Raw genomic sequence first — 17075 nt, 5'->3', positions numbered from 1 at the left:
TTGTTAGGGCATTGGAATGCTGTATTTTCTGCAGCATTCCTATTCACAGAGATGATGCACACCTACCTCATTTTATTGACAGCCTATAGTGCAGACATGCTGAGGAACGTATAGATGAGACTGAGACTTAGAAACAATGCAAGCTCCAGAGGGAAAACAAACAAAAGAAAACAAACCAAAACACTTCTCATGAACAATAAGGAGGTATCTTTAAAAGTAGGATGTTTGCTCTGAACAAGTACCAGGCACAACTTGGGAAACAAACGAGATTTTTTCTGTGTCATCTTTTCTTCCCTATACAAACATATTCTACCAGGGGATCTTTGGAATGTATTAGAAAAACGTCTTCTATGAGTGAAACTTGGATCTTGAAACACAGCTTCCACAAGCATTTCCTCAGTAAGAATTGAAGCAGCCTAGGTCTGGCTGGAATCACACTGTTAACTGACTCACTCTGAAGTCTCTTGACTGCTTTAACACAGCAAAGTAATTTTTTTTAATGAGAAAAATAATTGTATCAATTACAGAATGCATTTAATGCTCACAAGAAGAATATTCAATTGCAAATCAGAGTACTTCCTTACCTTTAGCTTTTTCAGTTGTCCCTCTATGTCTATTTCCAGTGTTGGAAACATTGACTTGTATTGTTGTGCCAGATTTTTAAATCTGTAAAATATTTAAATCATATCTATGAAGAACACTCTGAGTTACTGCTATTGAGAACCTTTGGCAAGAGGTGATGTTATACTAGATACTGCATACACTGACAGCTATGTAAAGAAAATACACGGAACTTTAATATCTCAACATTTCCTGATGCATTTTAAACGACAGAAAAGTAAAGGAAATACACATGCATTCTTTCCAGTTTTCTTCTCCTGGATAATTTATATACAAAATTCAGACCAGACACGTTTTGAAAAACATCTCCTTAAAAATAAACCTGCCAGCCAAAACACATCACTCTTTAACATAATATTTAGAAATGAAACTAGCTGTACCTTGAAGAAAATTCATCAAAGTCAGAAAGGAGGTCACAAATTCGAAGGCCTGTTCGTGCAGCTTTGGAAGAGTACGTTGGTCCAATCCCTTTCTTCGTCGTGCCAATACTAATTGAAAAGAGCCCCCCAGATGCCTATTAACACATGCCAAAACATCCCTCATGCTAAGTAGTTTGTTACAGCTCTCTGCTATGCTACATGCTGAGCAGGAGCTCTGAGACAAGAAAAATAAGCTTTAATGTTCCCTAATAATAAGTATACAGCAGATTTCATGCTTCAGTGGACTTGCATAATATTGGTAATATTCACAGTATGCAGTGAAGTATTAAGCCTTGGATCTGACTGAAACAAGTTGAGTAGGAGTATGTGTGTATGTACATATTTTACATAGAAATGATGGTTACTCTGCTTTCTTGTCATACTTATTGAAAACAAAAGAAAACAAATGTATTTTTCACATTTTCATAGCTGAACCACTGCCCATGGTTGTAAACAACCAGTTTGGTGAGGTATCAAACTGGTCTCCTATGGCTTTGAAACCAGTAGCTGAGTCTGAACAAAACTACAGCTAAAGAACTCCTGCTGGAGCACTTACCTTGGATAAAAAGACAAAAATGGAGCTGCTTCCCTACCTGCATGCCTACTTTCATGTGTGTTTTAGAGAAACTTATTGGCATCTCTGTCTATGAAGATTAATAGGAGACCAGCTGACAGAATAATAGCGTGTTCATATAAACCCTTGTTTTTTTCTAAATACAGAATCATGAAGAATGAATAGCTACATACCGTGTTACTGTGCACTATTAAAATTATAATAGAGACTATTATTCCCATGAAGTTTAACTGAATATACAATAAACAATGATCAGCACGTAACCTAATCCTGTCGACACTTCTAACTCAAGTCAAAAAATCATTACTAGTCTGGTATGTAGGAACAATGGAAGCATCACTTCAACACAAATAAGATTTAAGGATTTGTGAGGAATTTCAAAGTGCCTTTATGTGCTGCAGAGAACTGGAAAACATAATTACAAAGAATTCACATCCTTGGTAATACCCCAATTTAGCATAATTTGTACACTAAAACAAATAGGAGCAGAACAGAGTCATAGAACTATCAAATCAGCAAGGCTCCTTACAGATATATTGCACTTCTGTTTCCCAACATCATGCTAGTTGTTCAAATTTGCATAATTATTATTGAAATGAAAGTGCTGAAGACTTACTTTTTTCCTTCTTGGGCCTGACGTTGCACTTCTTGGAGCCCATCTACTGCCTGGTGAAAGTCAAACACTGCAATGGAAAACCAAAGACATAATGACAGACCAAAGGAGGAAAGCATTCTTTAAGTCACAGACAAGTGTGTTTGTTATTAGCTTAAGAACCTCATGTGTGAAAAGAGAGCTAGTACTGCTTTAACACCACGAAAACACGTAAAGCATCATTCTTTAGCAGATACAAACCCTGTTGCAGGTACACAACACAGAAAAGAAATATTAGATCAAATACATGTTCGCATTGTAGAGTGATAATGTAGTTCAGCACCACAAGTTAAGCACTCATTTGAGTCTTCTCCACCCTTTAAATATCACTTACCTATATGTGCTCTATCTGATATGATCAGTCTTTTCTCCCACTCTTTTAAACCTGTTCAAAAAAAATAAAAATGTAGTTTAAAAAGGAGGATCCCAGCTGCTCTGATTGGTCACACTTTGAGATTTGAGTTTCTGTTCTTTTTTACATGTTTTCCCTACATGCTATTGTCACCTTTCTCACTTTAGTATGGATTTCATTTTCTAGCCGATGCAGTTTCGAAGGGCATAAAAATCCATGAGGCCCCGTGAAAAAATTGCTTTTGAAAAACCTGCCTTAAGGCTACAACACAGTTCAGCATTTTTAATACTGTCCCTTCCATTACTCAAAATTCAGAAGGTTACTGCACTGAATAAACCAAGGCTCACAAATCCCTTCGTACTAGCTGCTAGCATAAAGAAATGATACAAACCTTTCTTTTCATTCTTTTCAGCTTCTTCAAACAGGCCTGGTAAATGTATAACCACTCCATTACCTTCAGGAAGATAAACAGTTTGTTTTAAAGCAAGTAATAAAATATTCATTCTCAGGGTGTGAAGCATGTAAACTCTCACTGTCTGAAATTTTATTTAAAAAGGAAGACGAGGTTTCTCACATTTCTCACCGTGCGATCTTGAGATTTTTTGGGGGATAAATCTCCATTCTGGATAAGCAGCTGTAAGTCTGCTACAATCAGACAAAACTACTTGCTTATTGCAGATGTGAGCATATGGGCTGCTGCAAAGTCAGCTGAGTTCAGCAGATTCTTTCCTTTGTTTGTGGTGGACTTTGCACCAGGAATTTAGTCTCAATTGTTCTCGGGTGAAAGCTCAAAGGAGTCTGTTGCCTTACAATACCACAAGTCTGCGTGACAGCATGTACATTTTCTTCAGCATTCATGAATTTAGCTTAAACTCAGCTGACACTAACACTGTAATGCATTAGCAATGCCTTCTCCCTGCTATTGAGCTACAGTTCAAAATCCACAAGCAGTACAGAACATTACTGATGAGATGTGGATTAATGATTTAGTGGGTTGGAAACAGCTGCTGCTTCCTTCTTGGGAACACCGGAAATATCTGCAACAGTCTCTCTCTGCCTAAATTTAGGATAACTCAGTTAAACTCTTTACTGTTTGACAAGAGAATAAGTTGGAAAGCAAGATAATACACCGTATTTAGTGAAAACCAAGAAGTTTCTCGTATTTCAAACATGCATTCAGAAATTATCAAATGCAGCAAAACCGAAATTACAGATCTGTGACTCACTAGAATGCACTCATTTCTTGCACATATTGCATGCAGTTTTTCTTTCAGAAAGAGCTATAATTTTGGACAAGTGCAAAGTTTCAACTTAAGCCTATCACTTAAATAAGAGTTTAATGCCCAGTAAGTAAGCTTTTGATGATGTTATTTGCATCGAATATCATTACGGTGAAATACAGCATCAGCTTATGCAGTTTGAGTTTATAATGAAAGCAAGAAGTCAAACAGCTGAAGCTAAAATGAATTTCTAACAGTCACATATGCTTTTCTTCTCTTGTTACTATAAACGATGGTTGCAGCTACCTGCCGAGCAGCACTGCTTGTTAAAACAAGCTCCAAATTGGTCTTACCGATAAAAGAAATTGCCTTTGGATTAATAATGCCACTAGGGAACAGGTGGAAATCATATTCTTTCCCGTCGACAACCACAGTATGACCTGCGTTGTTGCCACCCTGAAACAGAAAGAAATGAAGGGTTAACTGCCTTATATCTTCACCCTAAATTCTCAGCAAATAATGTGATATTATAATCTTTTTTTTTTTTTTTTATTTGCATGAATGGTCATAATTTTATCCACCTTACAGTGACTTGAACTACTGTGGTACTGTGCAAAATGGCTCAGACAGGACCAACGTGAGATGTCAGCAGCTCTGTGTAGGTTTGGAAAGTAGAATTACACCATGGATGGAGTCAAGGCAGAAGTGGGTCACAGCAAGAGTGAACGTAAGTGATAGCAAGAAAAAGAAACCTGAAACTTTCTGGGAACAAAACTGAACTTAACATGTACCCATAGGGTTCTGACTCCGATATACCAGAATGCAAATCCACAATACTGGGGCACAACCTGTATTCAGCCAGTGCTACGGGGTTAAGGCTACAACTCCAGTATTTCCTCTTCACACAATCACAGATTGGCCAGGGTTGGAAGGGACCTCAAGGATCATGAATCTCCAACCTCCCTGCCACATGCAGGACCACCAACCTCCACTTTTAATACCAGACCAGGCTGCCCAGGGCCCCATCCAAACTGGCCTTGAATGGAAGCACTCCTTCCCCACCCACAAAGCAGACGCTGCTGTAATGTTAGGAACATCTTTGCAGCTTCACGCAGCATCCTGGTCAAAGGATGATCATCATCCCACTTCACACCACCGCCTCTCAACAGAGCCTGCTGCAATTCCTGACTTCGGTGATCATCTGCCAGACCTGAGAGCAGAGTTTGTATTTTCTCAAGAAACTGATTTTTTTCCCAAAGGGCTTCAAAGGAGGGCAACGAGACAACTCAGACTTGGGAAGAGGTGAGTAGTCAAGAGCTTGCATCGATCTGAATTAAACAACAAAGACTTATTAAAGGTCTAGTTTTAACAAGCATAGCGTTTATTTTTGCTGCGATTATCAAGAATTTCCTGAACAAATGATGCCCAAGTGCTGTCTTTCTTCAGCAAGTGCTTAAGAACGGACATTAATTTTAACTCCTTTATCAATCAGCTGTGAGAAGAAGAATTTCACAACATACCTTCAAAAACAGCATTTTCCTGGTCTAAAGCTAGAATTGACTGCTCTTGAACTGCTTTTGCATGCTGCTCACGCTGGTCTGCCTTTCTTAAAGGAGTGTCGAGTATATTTTTTACAGCTGAACTTCATACATTTCTACAAACACAAGTGAAGTGGAGGCAGAGCATTGAATTGTCCAATATATATGATTAAACATGCAAAACAACCAGTCTGATGGGACACTTTCTAATTGTTATCTTTTGTCTTAGTAAATCAGACACATTTTTCACCTTGAGTTTCATAGATGTTCTGACAAGCTGGTAGTCTAATAGCTCAGACACTAAAGACACCTACTCCCTTTCTAATGTTACCAAAGTTCTGAGAGTCAATCTAGGGCCTGTATGAGCTTTTTTCCCCCCCTTTTTTATTAATGAATGGGAGCTTGAAAGCTTACTCAGGCTTCATTGGAACATGAACATGTTTGGAAGTCCAGAGAACTATTGGGCACAGTACAAACAGCTCTGTGCACAGAGCTTCCATTTAATATCCAGACTCAGCTCACAGAATCCCTGCTGTGAATCACTGTACTGCCCAAAAATCCCACAGGAATTTTATACACCTTTCACAGTTAGCACCTTTCCAGGTCATATCTCTGCTTTCTGCCACGATTCTGGAAAAATTTCTCTAGAAATAGGAGCGTTAAGGTGACAACTTTTTAGAGGTTAAACACCAGTGTTACTTTGACATCGTCTGCACTGTGAGCAATGGTATGGCCAGAAATAACTTTGCATTAATTTCCAAAATGCGGGAAGCATGAGAATTCCCATTCAACCACCCTGGTGTTGAAAGTTCTGTTCCCAAGAGGGAGCTACACAGGGAGCTGCTGAAGCTTCAAAAAGTTACGACTGCAGCTGGGATGGCAGCAACATCTGCAACATTAGCATCCACTTCAAACTTCCTTCAATTACAGCAACAAACACCAGCAACGAAGTGGGATTTGAGAACTACAAAGCGTTCAGCGTGCCAAACAACGACAGCAGTTACAAACGCTCCCTTTGCAAGCACTGCCTAGACTCATCAACACTATTTGTCTGCATGGCCACAGCTGATGTTCTTCATGCCTGCTGTACTTCAGAGCTGGTAAATGCCCATTTTTAACAGTACCTGGTAGGTGTTAAAGGTCTCCACATACAAAGCAAGTACTGAGAAAAAATAACTTTCACTGAAGTCATTTGCAGCCTGCAGTGGAAAATTAGTATTCAGTCTTACGAAAGCACTGCCTTCATGCTTAACAAATCCATTTTTATTACCTTTGATAACTCTCTAAGTTGAGGTTTTATTAACAGCATTAAATATGCATCACTTCACTGCATTTTGCTAAGGAATGCTTTGTTACCTCGTGCTACTTCAACTTCTGCCTCTTTTCTTCTAAAATTCAGAAGGTTTAAACTCAGCAACCTAAAATGCCTGTCATTCCCAGCTGGAAACAAACTTTGATGTAAGATAAGGAAAGACCTGTAACACTTCTTTCAAGAGCACCAGGAACCACGCTAGGCAGACTTCTAATAATCAAAGTCTGAAGGTACATGATGTCCCAATACCAGAAGGAGCCAAAGGAACTTAAGCTAACGAATAAATAAATAATCTTTCTTTTTTCCCACCACATTGTTTTATTCAAAAAATACCTTTCCAAGCTTTTCATTGCCAACCTACTTGTGATATTGTATGCTTGTATAGAAGTGGCATACTTTGATTACTACTCTACAGTATGTGAACAAAACCACTTCATCAATACAACAGATCAAGAAGCTTTTATGTCCCACCAGTGTTAACAATCACATGCTGATACAAATCATATCTTTAAGGTACAATAATAATTATTATGAACAAATTAGCAGAAGAGAACACAGTCTTTGTCATTTTCAGAAGAACTTACTAAAAAAAAAATTAAGAAATAAATTCACCTTCCAAAGTGCTCAGCCATTTCAAGGCTCCTCACTTCTGGAAAGCTGAAATATCCCAAGATGGAAACAATTTCCATTCAGAACAGTCATGCAGTTATGAGGCTGCTTAGTATCTGCAGCAGGAACTCTTTGCTTGCACCTAGATTCACAATGTGTTTGAATAGGGATGGATGCTCAAATGCATTTCTGCCTGCTCTTGCCAGGTGGTCAGTGTGCAAGAGAAGTCTTGGATGGGAGATATCTATGCTAGAAACCAGGTGGAAGTGCCTGAAAACAGTTTCAGTCCACTGGCTGCTATGCCTAGTGTGGTATTTGTGCATATAAATGGGAATAGCAGGTAGAAGCAGAGAAACTGCACTACCTTTCCTTTTGGCAGTGGTGCAATTGCTATTGGAATACCGTGTTCTTGGTGGCTGGGCAGCATTACAAAATGATCTCTTCTGGCATTCTAATCTATGAATTTATAATCCATGAATTGGAATGCCTATTCTAAAGAGCATGTGACGTCTGCATCTGGAAGTAGACGAGATTCCTGGCAACCACCTTCCGTAAGTGCCCCAGCCCTACTGATTCCATCAGCCACTGAGCTACAACATTTGCTGCCATACAGCTGCAGCTGGAGGCCAAACACTTTTCATCATACAATGAAACTGACAACAAAAGGCTTCCTTTTTGTTTTTGTTTTTAAACCAAGACCTGCCTGTACAACCTTGATAATCTCCAACTCGGTTCCAAGAAGTGGATTGTAACTTTTTTCTCAGAAAAACAAACAAACCAAAATGCAATTATTAATAATAAGAGCTGGGTTAGAGAATGATCAGAAGTATACTCACACTAGATCTACAAAGCAAGGGCTCTGCTTTTAAAACTAAGGTGGTGTCAAGGAGCTGGAGTTGCAAGTATTCCCTTCCTAACACTGAGAGTCATCAGCCAAACCACGGCTGCCTTGCTCTTCTCCCCTAAGACGTCAAAAAAAAAGTGTCAAGTAACAGCCAGGCTGTACAGAGCAGCCCTGTGACCCTCCTTGATGACTCCTAAAATTAAAGAAACGCACAGAACCCCACCCTCCCAGTTACAGCAGTGATCTTGAGAAACTCCTGAATTCCCTTGGAAGCAGACCTTCTAACGCCTGAACGAGAGCATTAGTACGACCACAGACAGAAACACCCTTGACAGCTCTGAATGAAACTTCTGACCTTTTGAAGAAATATATATGAAATATTTCTGACACAAATATCTGAAGCTGAAGCTCGTACCCTATTTTGTAGCAGTAATGTTGTATTTTTCCTTTATTACTAATTAAAATTCCCCCCAACTTCTGAAGAGACCTTGCTCTTCCTAAGTATCTGAAAAATGCAACTGAAAAACCCAGTTTTCCAGACCCAGAGTCTAACTCAACTCTGCTTGGAAGAACAGTCAGTGCAGAGAAACTAGATATGCTTAACCTGAAGATATGTTCTAACTGAAACGAAATTGCTGTCAAACCACAAAAGCCATGTAAACAAACCAAAACTACTATGGCAGACCACCACTACAGCAGAACAAACTGGACTCCAGCAGAACCTGTACCGAAAATGATTAACTCAAGGTATATTGACTGAAAACAGTAGTGGAAAAATTATTCCCACTCCTGTTAGCAGAATCCTAAAATGAAGGAACACAATCTAGACACGTCTGCCAATCTTTAGCTTTCTCTTTTGAAGAAGTGTAGTCATGTCCCCAAGGGAAGCAACACGATCCAAGAATATGAACATGACTTTGCTTATATCTGTAAACAAGTTAGCGACAGCTAGCGACTTACAAAAGGAATGAAACAGAACAGATGTCATTTCATCTTAATTTTCAGCTGCTTTCTTCAATGCTTGTAGAGGATAATAAATTTATCAGGCTTTATGAAGGGATTGGAAATTAAGCTAGCTTTCTTATGGAGATTGGGAAACATTAAACCTGACCTTCTCATCAGTATTTATAATCCTGGTGGTCCTGAGATGATCTCGCTGCTACCCAGAGGAGCGGCTAGTTTAAAATAGCCGTGTCATCACGTTGTTCTAAATCCTAAAATGATATAGTGTAGCAGGTAATCAAATGTAAGTAAAATGAAATACAGAATTTGGATTAAGTGACTTACAAATGACAGTTTGCTACAAAAGAATTTCAAGCTTTGAAGGGTGAACTTCTTTACTTAATGTATGTGTGCCTGTAAATGGGACTGTCAACCTTCACAAACATTACCAAAATAAAAAACAACACTTCTGCAGTCACACTCAAGACTCCAAGGTCAATTCCTTTGCTGATGATCATTAAGCACTGAATGATCAAGAGATTAAAGTCTTTGCACGCTGCTTCATCCTCTATGAAGAAGTTATGCTAAATATCACAGTTACATCTCACCAAAAGGAGAGCAACACAATACAGGCACACAAACACAGAGAAAAACAAGCAGACAACAAGCACTGCAACCGCACGTATTCATCACATAAAGCCGACCTAATTTAAACCCTGATGCAAACCATTCCAGCAGCCCAGGATCAATAGGGACAGTCAGGGCACGCGGCTGTTTTGCCCTCTGTCAGCAGCTCAATAGAGAAAGAGAGGAAGCATTCCTGTCACAAACATAAACCACTGAAAAAACCTCATTGCCTGGCATTTCTGTCATGTTTGGTTTTCTTTATTTGACCATTTGCCCACAGTAATTCCTTTGTGTTCCTCAAAGTGCCATTTCTAGCACGCACGGTATTCACATTCATCACCAGAACACTAGAACAAGAAAATAAGGAAACTTACAAATAGGCAACAGATGTTGCTTGGATACATCCTTTCACCCCTTCCTACATTCTTCTTTGATTTTGTAATGATCTCAACCTCAAAAGTTTCTTAGGCTTTCCTTACTGCTTTAGCCCTTCTCAACATTATTTCACGTTTACTGCACTAGAAAACCAGTCACTTGCTCTCCCTGCTGCACAAAGACGTGGTTAGCTGCAAACTGCTCGACCACAAGTGACCTTAACAGAAAAGGCTTCTATCCACATTTCAACTGACTCTGTTCTTCTTTAGTAGACGTATCGATTCTACCTTTCATTACCTCTGTCTCAAAGGATCAATGATCCTCTTCTCAAATTGAAGACACTCATTGTAAAAGCATACTGAGTTGGACCACATGAAATATTTTTAAGAAGTGACTACACATTTAGAAGCACGTTAATATGAGAAGTTCAGCACAATACTAACAGCTCTTCTTGTGGCAATGACATTTTTACTATTTGGTGTATCTTCTTTAATGCCTGCTCTGAAGGCAGCACTGAGGAAATTGTTTCCAGACTTCCAGAAGCTGCAGAAGTCACAGGCCTGACACAGCCAGTCTGGGTATAGGCAGTACTGGAACACATCTGGTGCCAAATGACTGAAAAACCTTAAAAACACCTGGACTACACTGTGCTGCTGATTCACTGTTACTGCTTTCAGTACGAAATGAAGGAAAAGTGTGCATTTGTACTGCCACTATTTTGCTTACCTGTTCATTAACTGAGATCAAACCAACTACAGATCACAATTATTATCATGGGTCTCTATTTACTAGTGGCATTTTTTATATCTTCCACACTGAGCTTTTGGAAAACTGCACTCTTTTTCCTCCCCTTCAAGATTTTTACAGAATTATTTATGGGGTGCTCTGCCCCAGTGCTTTTAGACATTCTGCTGTAAGACTATTGCACATAAATACTTCACCACAAAAGGTAAAACTGTTTACTCTCCATTACAGAGGGAACTCAGACATTCTTGGCACACAACTTTGTTATAAAAATGAAAGCGTCTCATGAGCTTTTATTGTTATTGGCAAAGACATAACACACTGCATGCCTTTTTATGACAATGCATGCTATTTCCTTTTCCATTCATATCCACACAGTCCCATGCAGTAAATATGTTCAGTGAAAAGTTATTATTACAGGTGTTCCTTGCATAATTTCAGCTTCCTTAAGGAAACAGCTACAACTGCATGGCTGACCAGCTGCCTTCAGTTAACTGTGACCTTATCAGAGTAGTTCAAGGCAGGATTTTATGGGGAACAGATCTAATTTGAGTGATGCCTCTGGATCTGTAGCTCTGCAGCTGTGACAGTCAACTGTTTGCCTGGTCATGTTTTAAAGCAGCTCTGTGAAATTACCCAACCAAAAAAAAAAAAAACCACCATAGAAAATCTGCCCACAAGCTCTAGCCTTGGAGGCAGCCACAATGAAAAGCTTCTGACATTGCATGGCTGGGCTGAGAGCTGTCACTGAAGAGATCTGGGCCTGCCCAGCCTGGAAAAGACTGAGAGGGGATCTTATCAGTATGTACAAAAATCTGAACAGAAGGTATCAACAGGATGGGGTCACACTGCTTTCTGTAGTGATCTGGCAGCGGGCCTAAACCTGAGCACAGGAAGTTTCATCAGCACGAGAGAAAAACTTCCTCACTGTGAGGGTAACAGAGCACCGGAACAGGCTGCCAGAGAGGTGATGGAGTCGTCTTCTCTGGAGATACAGAAAGCCTGTCTTGATGCGACCTTGGGCAAGGTGCTCCAGCTGGCTCTGCCTGGAGCAAGGGAGGTTGGACTGTAGAATCCCAAGGGGCTCCTTTCCAACTTCCATCACTCTGGGAAATCACTATATAAAGGCATGTTAAAAATGAAGTAGGCTGTGCACCAAAATCTGTTCGTACTTGGATTGTAGGCAGTCTAAGCACTGAGCTGACTCAACATGATCACACTGATAATCTTCCATTCAAGTAAAATCCAGCTCTGAAAACTCAGGACAACTAAAGATGCTGAGGTTTTAATGTGAAATTTTCTTCATTTAGCACCATTTCAAGTTTCACTTGCGTCTGTGAAGGACTAACTCCTTGTTCCCATACACCTAACCTGCCCTTCCTCCAGTGTCCCAGGAACCACATCATTTCCTGCATGGCCATCCAGCTACAAAATATTTTCTTCATTAAAGCAACGAGCTAAAAATACTTGAGAAAAGTTTGATGAAAATTATACTTCCTTTGGTAGAACTGTCAGGGAAATACTACTCCGAGTAAGGTCTTTCAAATCCCATTTGGCCCTGAATCTAAATTCTGTTCAGGAAGGAAAAAAAGCTTTTTTAAAGTGTTAGATCAAATAGTACGTAATGAAGAATTGCCCCATTGAGACAGTGTTTTAAAAGACAAACATCCCCCCCTCCAGTTATTAGCTTTTTAATCTTGCCACTTTCATTTCACTGAGGACTAAACCACACTGTTTAAATCAGTGTCTCAAAACACGAAGCAGACGGGACATGAGGAAATAACCCAGTGAATCATCCAATTCTAAAACACAAACATTTCCTGAAGAAACTTCATTCTGAAGTCTCTTGAAGACTTCAGAAGATCTTCCCCATGTCTAATTTAAGCAATCTATTGAAAGGCTCTTCAGTTCCCAGGAGGGATGGGAAATATCAAGATTCTGGTCCAAATGCTGAGGTGTTTTTATGTCAGTGTAAGCCACTAATAAATCTCTCTCAAACCGGTTACTTCTGCAAGTTAATCACTTACCATTACCCCACTGGGAGAATAGTAATTAGTGCTGTTCAAATGCTCAGACTCATGCATATCCTTAATAAATCTTAAGGGTCAGAGTAGACAGTTATCTACTTGCATGACCAACTTCGAAAGCATCAAATATTATTAAAACAGCACATTTAAAAAAAAAAAAAAATCTTCTATGTTGTCAGATGTGTAAAAAAAGCACGGAAATATTATAGGAGTTGTATAATTTTTGCTACTCTAAAGTAAACAATTACTCATAGTTTCTCTTCAAGTGTTTCATATTTGCCCTCAAGCTCTAATTCTGAAGCCAGTTTTGTTAAATCTCATGTATGTGTGTGCACTTGTGTCAGCAAACACTATTCCAAGAAGAGTCCAGAGGCCTCCTGGATCCACTTGCCTTCCATCCATCCAGGCCTGATCAGCATGCAACAGAAAGCAGATCTAGATGTGCCCTGCAGCATACTAAGCCACTCAGCCTGCTGCTAGCACACTAACCCTTGTGGCACACACATACTGAGTGCTGCATTCTCCCAGCTGTTCTGCAGCTGCACCTGGGGCCATGCTTGTGCATCCATCAGCTCTCTGGATGGACAGAGAAGTCTTGAAAGCAACCTCGGGGCATCACAGTGAAGACTGTCCAGAGGGAACCTGTATGACTTCTTGCAGTAATAATGCTAAACACATGACTGGCCTATGGAAAATGCTTTGCCTCAGGTCTAGCTTCTAAACTCTGTTTCCTTCCCAAAGCAGTTACGGGACCTGTGCTTAGATTCTCAGCAACAAGTTACAAAGAAAACAGAACAGAAAAAAAAAAAAAAAAAAAAAAAAAAGGAAAGAAAAAAAAAGATGTAGAAGACTACTACTTCTGTCCTAATACACATTCATCAGCTAAATTTCGCAGGGAAATATCTCAAGGTGACTCAGGACCTTGGGAGCTCCACTTTCCCACTCAAAATACTTCCTCCACTTTTAAAATGTTTAACTCCCATGGCAATATTTATACAATATGCTTAATTGGAGAAACATCCTCAAATCTGAGACAATGATCCCAAGTTCATCCATAATTTCTCACTAGATGTAATGCATTCTGAAACAATAAGTTTCATGCTACATAGCAACTGAACTGAACTAAGATGCTGGTTTATGAATGTAGTTACACAATTTACCAAAATCTTTAGTGTGATAGTTACAAGCATTAGTAGCTCTATTGATCCAATATGCTAGAACCACAAGATGGCCTAGAAGGGACCTTAAAGCCCACACACTACCAAATCCCTGTTGCGGGCTAGTTGCCCCATACCAAATCAGGCTGCCCAGGGCCCCATCCAACCTGGCCTTGAGAACCTCCAGGGATGGGGCAGCACTCACAGTTCATGATTAATACTTGAAAGCATTCCTTTGAAAAGTTACTGCAATTATTAGTGACTGCCTTAGTGTCTAACTGGACTTGTATTAAGACTAGATTAAGGTTTTAAGATTCCTTGCATTATGGAGCATGTGCAAAGAAGGGCAATGAAGCTGTAAAGGATCTGGAACTCAAGTCTTATGAGGAGTGACTGAGAGATCTGGGGTTATTCAGTCTGGAGGAGGCTCAGGAGAGATCTTGTCATTCTCTACCATAACCCGAAAAGAGTTTGTAGCAAGGTGGGGGTTAGCCTCAGCTGCAAGGTAACAGCAACGGGACAAGAGGTGATGGGCTTAAATTCTGCCAGGGGAGGTTCAGGTTGGATATCAGGGAGAACATCTCAGGAAGACTGGCAGTGCATTGGCACAGGCTGCCCGGGGTGGGGTGGAGTCACTGTCCCTGGAGATGTTCAAGAAAAGGGCAGATGTGGCACTGACTGACACAGTGCAGAGCAATAACAGACAAGGGCTGCTGGCTGGACTAGATGACCTTAGTGGTCTTTCCAACCTCAATGATTCTGTGATTATGCATACACATAAACAAGCCTCACTAAAGCCCTCACGGACTCGCACTACGCAGCAGCTCTCCGAACCGGTTAAACAACGCTATTCTCCAGGATAACAACGGGGCGGGAATACCGGCCCCATGACACGGCGCTTCCCAACGCTGAACGGAACGGACCGAGAGGCGCCGCGAACCCGGGTCCCCAGCGCCGAACCTGGGGCAGCGCCGTGAGGGGGCAGCGCGACCGCCACCCGACACTCCCGCGGGCAACTCCCGGCGCCGGGGGATCTTGTGTCGCTTATCGCGAAGGGTCAGCTGTTTTTATTTATAGAGCCGGGCTTTTTCTTTCCGAGTGGCATTTTCATGCGCCGCCCGGGAGGGAGGTGGGGGCGGGGAGGGGGGAAAGAGAGGGGCACGGCGCTGCCCACCCCACAGGCCGAGGGAGAAGGAACGGGGAGAGGGGAAAGAGCGGGAAGGGGAACGGGAGCGGGCGAGGAAGCAAAGCAACAGCGGGAAGCGGAGCGGAGCGGCGCGGGGCAACGTACAGAGGAGAGAGCGGGGAAAGCAGCGGGGAGCGAAGGGTGAAGAGCGCACGGGGGAGCGGCGGGCACAGCCACCCACCTGGCAGCGGCACACGATGTCCGACTCGGTGGCCAGCAGATCCACCACCTTCCCCTTGCCTTCGTCCCCCCACTGCGCCCCCAGCACCACCGTCACTTTGTTACCGCCCGGCTCGCTGCGTGCCCGCTTCAGCCCGCCTCCGGCGCCGGGGTGGCTGGTGCGGTCGTTGGACGCCCGGGTGCCCGACATGGTGCCGGCAGTGTGGCCGCAGCCGTCGCCTCGCTCTGCCTCGCCCGCCCCCCGCCGAGCCCGGCCCCTGCGCGCTCCCCGCGTCGCGCCGCCGCCTCCGGCCTTTAACGGCGCCGCCGCCGCCCGCCCTCCCCGCGCGGCGCGCTGACGTGCGAGCCCGGCCGCCCCGCCAGCCCTGGCCCCGCCAGCCCGCCGCTCCCGCGCTTCCTCAGTCTCCCGAGTCCCTCCCCGTGCACGCACCGAGCGCTGAGGCGCGCCGCTCTGCCGAACGCGTGCTTGCGTGCCCCTCGCACACACATAGCTGGGGCTGCGGCACCGACGGACGGACTTTGGCCGGGATCACGTGGGGCTGCGAGGCACACCACGGGAGCGTGCGGCGATCGCCGTGTGTCGGCCAGACGTGGGGCTGTGGCACCGGGGTACGACGCGCTCATCTGAGGTACATCTCGGGACACCGGAGTCCCGAGAGCGTGTGGCTGTCGCCGTGAGGCGCACTCAGCGCTTTGAGCTGCGTGAGGTCGGAGGCACGCAGGGCTGTGTTACTTGGAGGCACGCACAGGCCTGAGCAACGTGCTGAGACGTGAGGGTGCCTCGTTCCTGGAGGAAGGAGGGCAGCCTGGCCTGGTGGGGGATCAGCGCGCGTGGAGCCGTGGAGCTGTGTCCCGTACCGCAAGGCTGTCAGCAGGACAGGCACGCAGACTGCTGCAATACACAGGTACACACGCTGACCTGAGAAATGCAGCCTGCTGCACTTTGACAGACACACACGCCTAAAATATCCACGCCTGTTGACACTGACAGGCACATGCCCTGTGCTGGCAGCCTGTGACACCTGAGACTTGTAGTGACATGCAACTGCACACGCTCGCACACTGACCTGAAAGAACACGGGGCCATCACTGTGAGACCAGCGTAGACCATATATTTAAAGAGGAAAAAAGACTGGGACACTCAGGTGCTGAAAAATAAAATGGCAACAGTATGTGTAACCCATTTCAAACATGCGTATGTGCGCTCTGTGTGTGTGTGCGCATGCAGCTTAGATGTGCATGTGTGAATTTACGTATGCGCACGTATAGAAGTGGAGAGAATATATTGCAGCCTCCAGCACTTCGTAAGCATTTGTGGTGACAGAGCAGACATTTGCTCTACTTCATTTCTGGCTTCTGCAATATTTTCTCAAGGAAAAGGAAGGAGGGAAGATGTGACACTGTGCTCCAGCTGAGCATCTGGCATTGATCAGCAAAGGTGATAAACACAAGAGGAGACTGGGAGCGATCTCCTGATGTTTGGGTCAACCAAATCATACAACACTTTGCTGTTTCTTCTGAACACCTGTTGCAGAGCTGTTCTAGTTAAAAACGTCAGCTGATTTCTAGCCTTCTGGCTAATTTATGTCCATATGTTCTGTGCTAACACTGTCATTTAGTTTAAATACTTCATTTTTCACGTATGTATTTATAGAAGGAATCACACCCAGTTTCTGCCTTTGTTTTGCTGGGCTGT

At 42.8% G+C, this 17075-nt stretch overlaps 1 protein-coding gene across 4 annotated transcripts in view; it reads right to left on the bottom strand.

Annotated features, from left to right (window-relative positions):
* The window catches only part of ADSS1 (adenylosuccinate synthase 1), a 28561-nt gene extending 12908 nt beyond the window's left edge, over positions 1-15653 (bottom strand). For all 4 annotated transcript variants that reach the window (XR_007377608.1, XR_007377610.1, XR_007377609.1 and 1 more), the window contains exons 1-7: positions 15381-15653; positions 4192-4294; positions 3010-3072; positions 2601-2651; positions 2231-2297; positions 1002-1109; positions 585-666 (exon numbers count right to left, since the gene is read on the bottom strand). Coding sequence is in view for 1 of the 4 variants with exons in the window: in XM_048948041.1 (XP_048803998.1) it covers positions 585-666; positions 1002-1109; positions 2231-2297; positions 2601-2651; positions 3010-3072; positions 4192-4294; positions 15381-15569 (663 nt within the window). In the remaining 3 variants the exon portion in view is untranslated. The remainder of the gene's footprint in view (positions 1-584; positions 667-1001; positions 1110-2230; positions 2298-2600; positions 2652-3009; positions 3073-4191; positions 4295-15380) is intronic.
* Positions 15654-17075: the final 1422 nt, after the last annotated feature.

The sequence above is a fragment of the Lagopus muta genome, chromosome 6 (assembly GCF_023343835.1).
Source record: "Lagopus muta isolate bLagMut1 chromosome 6, bLagMut1 primary, whole genome shotgun sequence".
Classification (NCBI taxonomy): domain Eukaryota; kingdom Metazoa; phylum Chordata; class Aves; order Galliformes; family Phasianidae; genus Lagopus; species Lagopus muta.
Note: the sequence above shows the minus strand (reverse complement) of the source record. Positions and strands in the feature narration are given on the sequence as shown.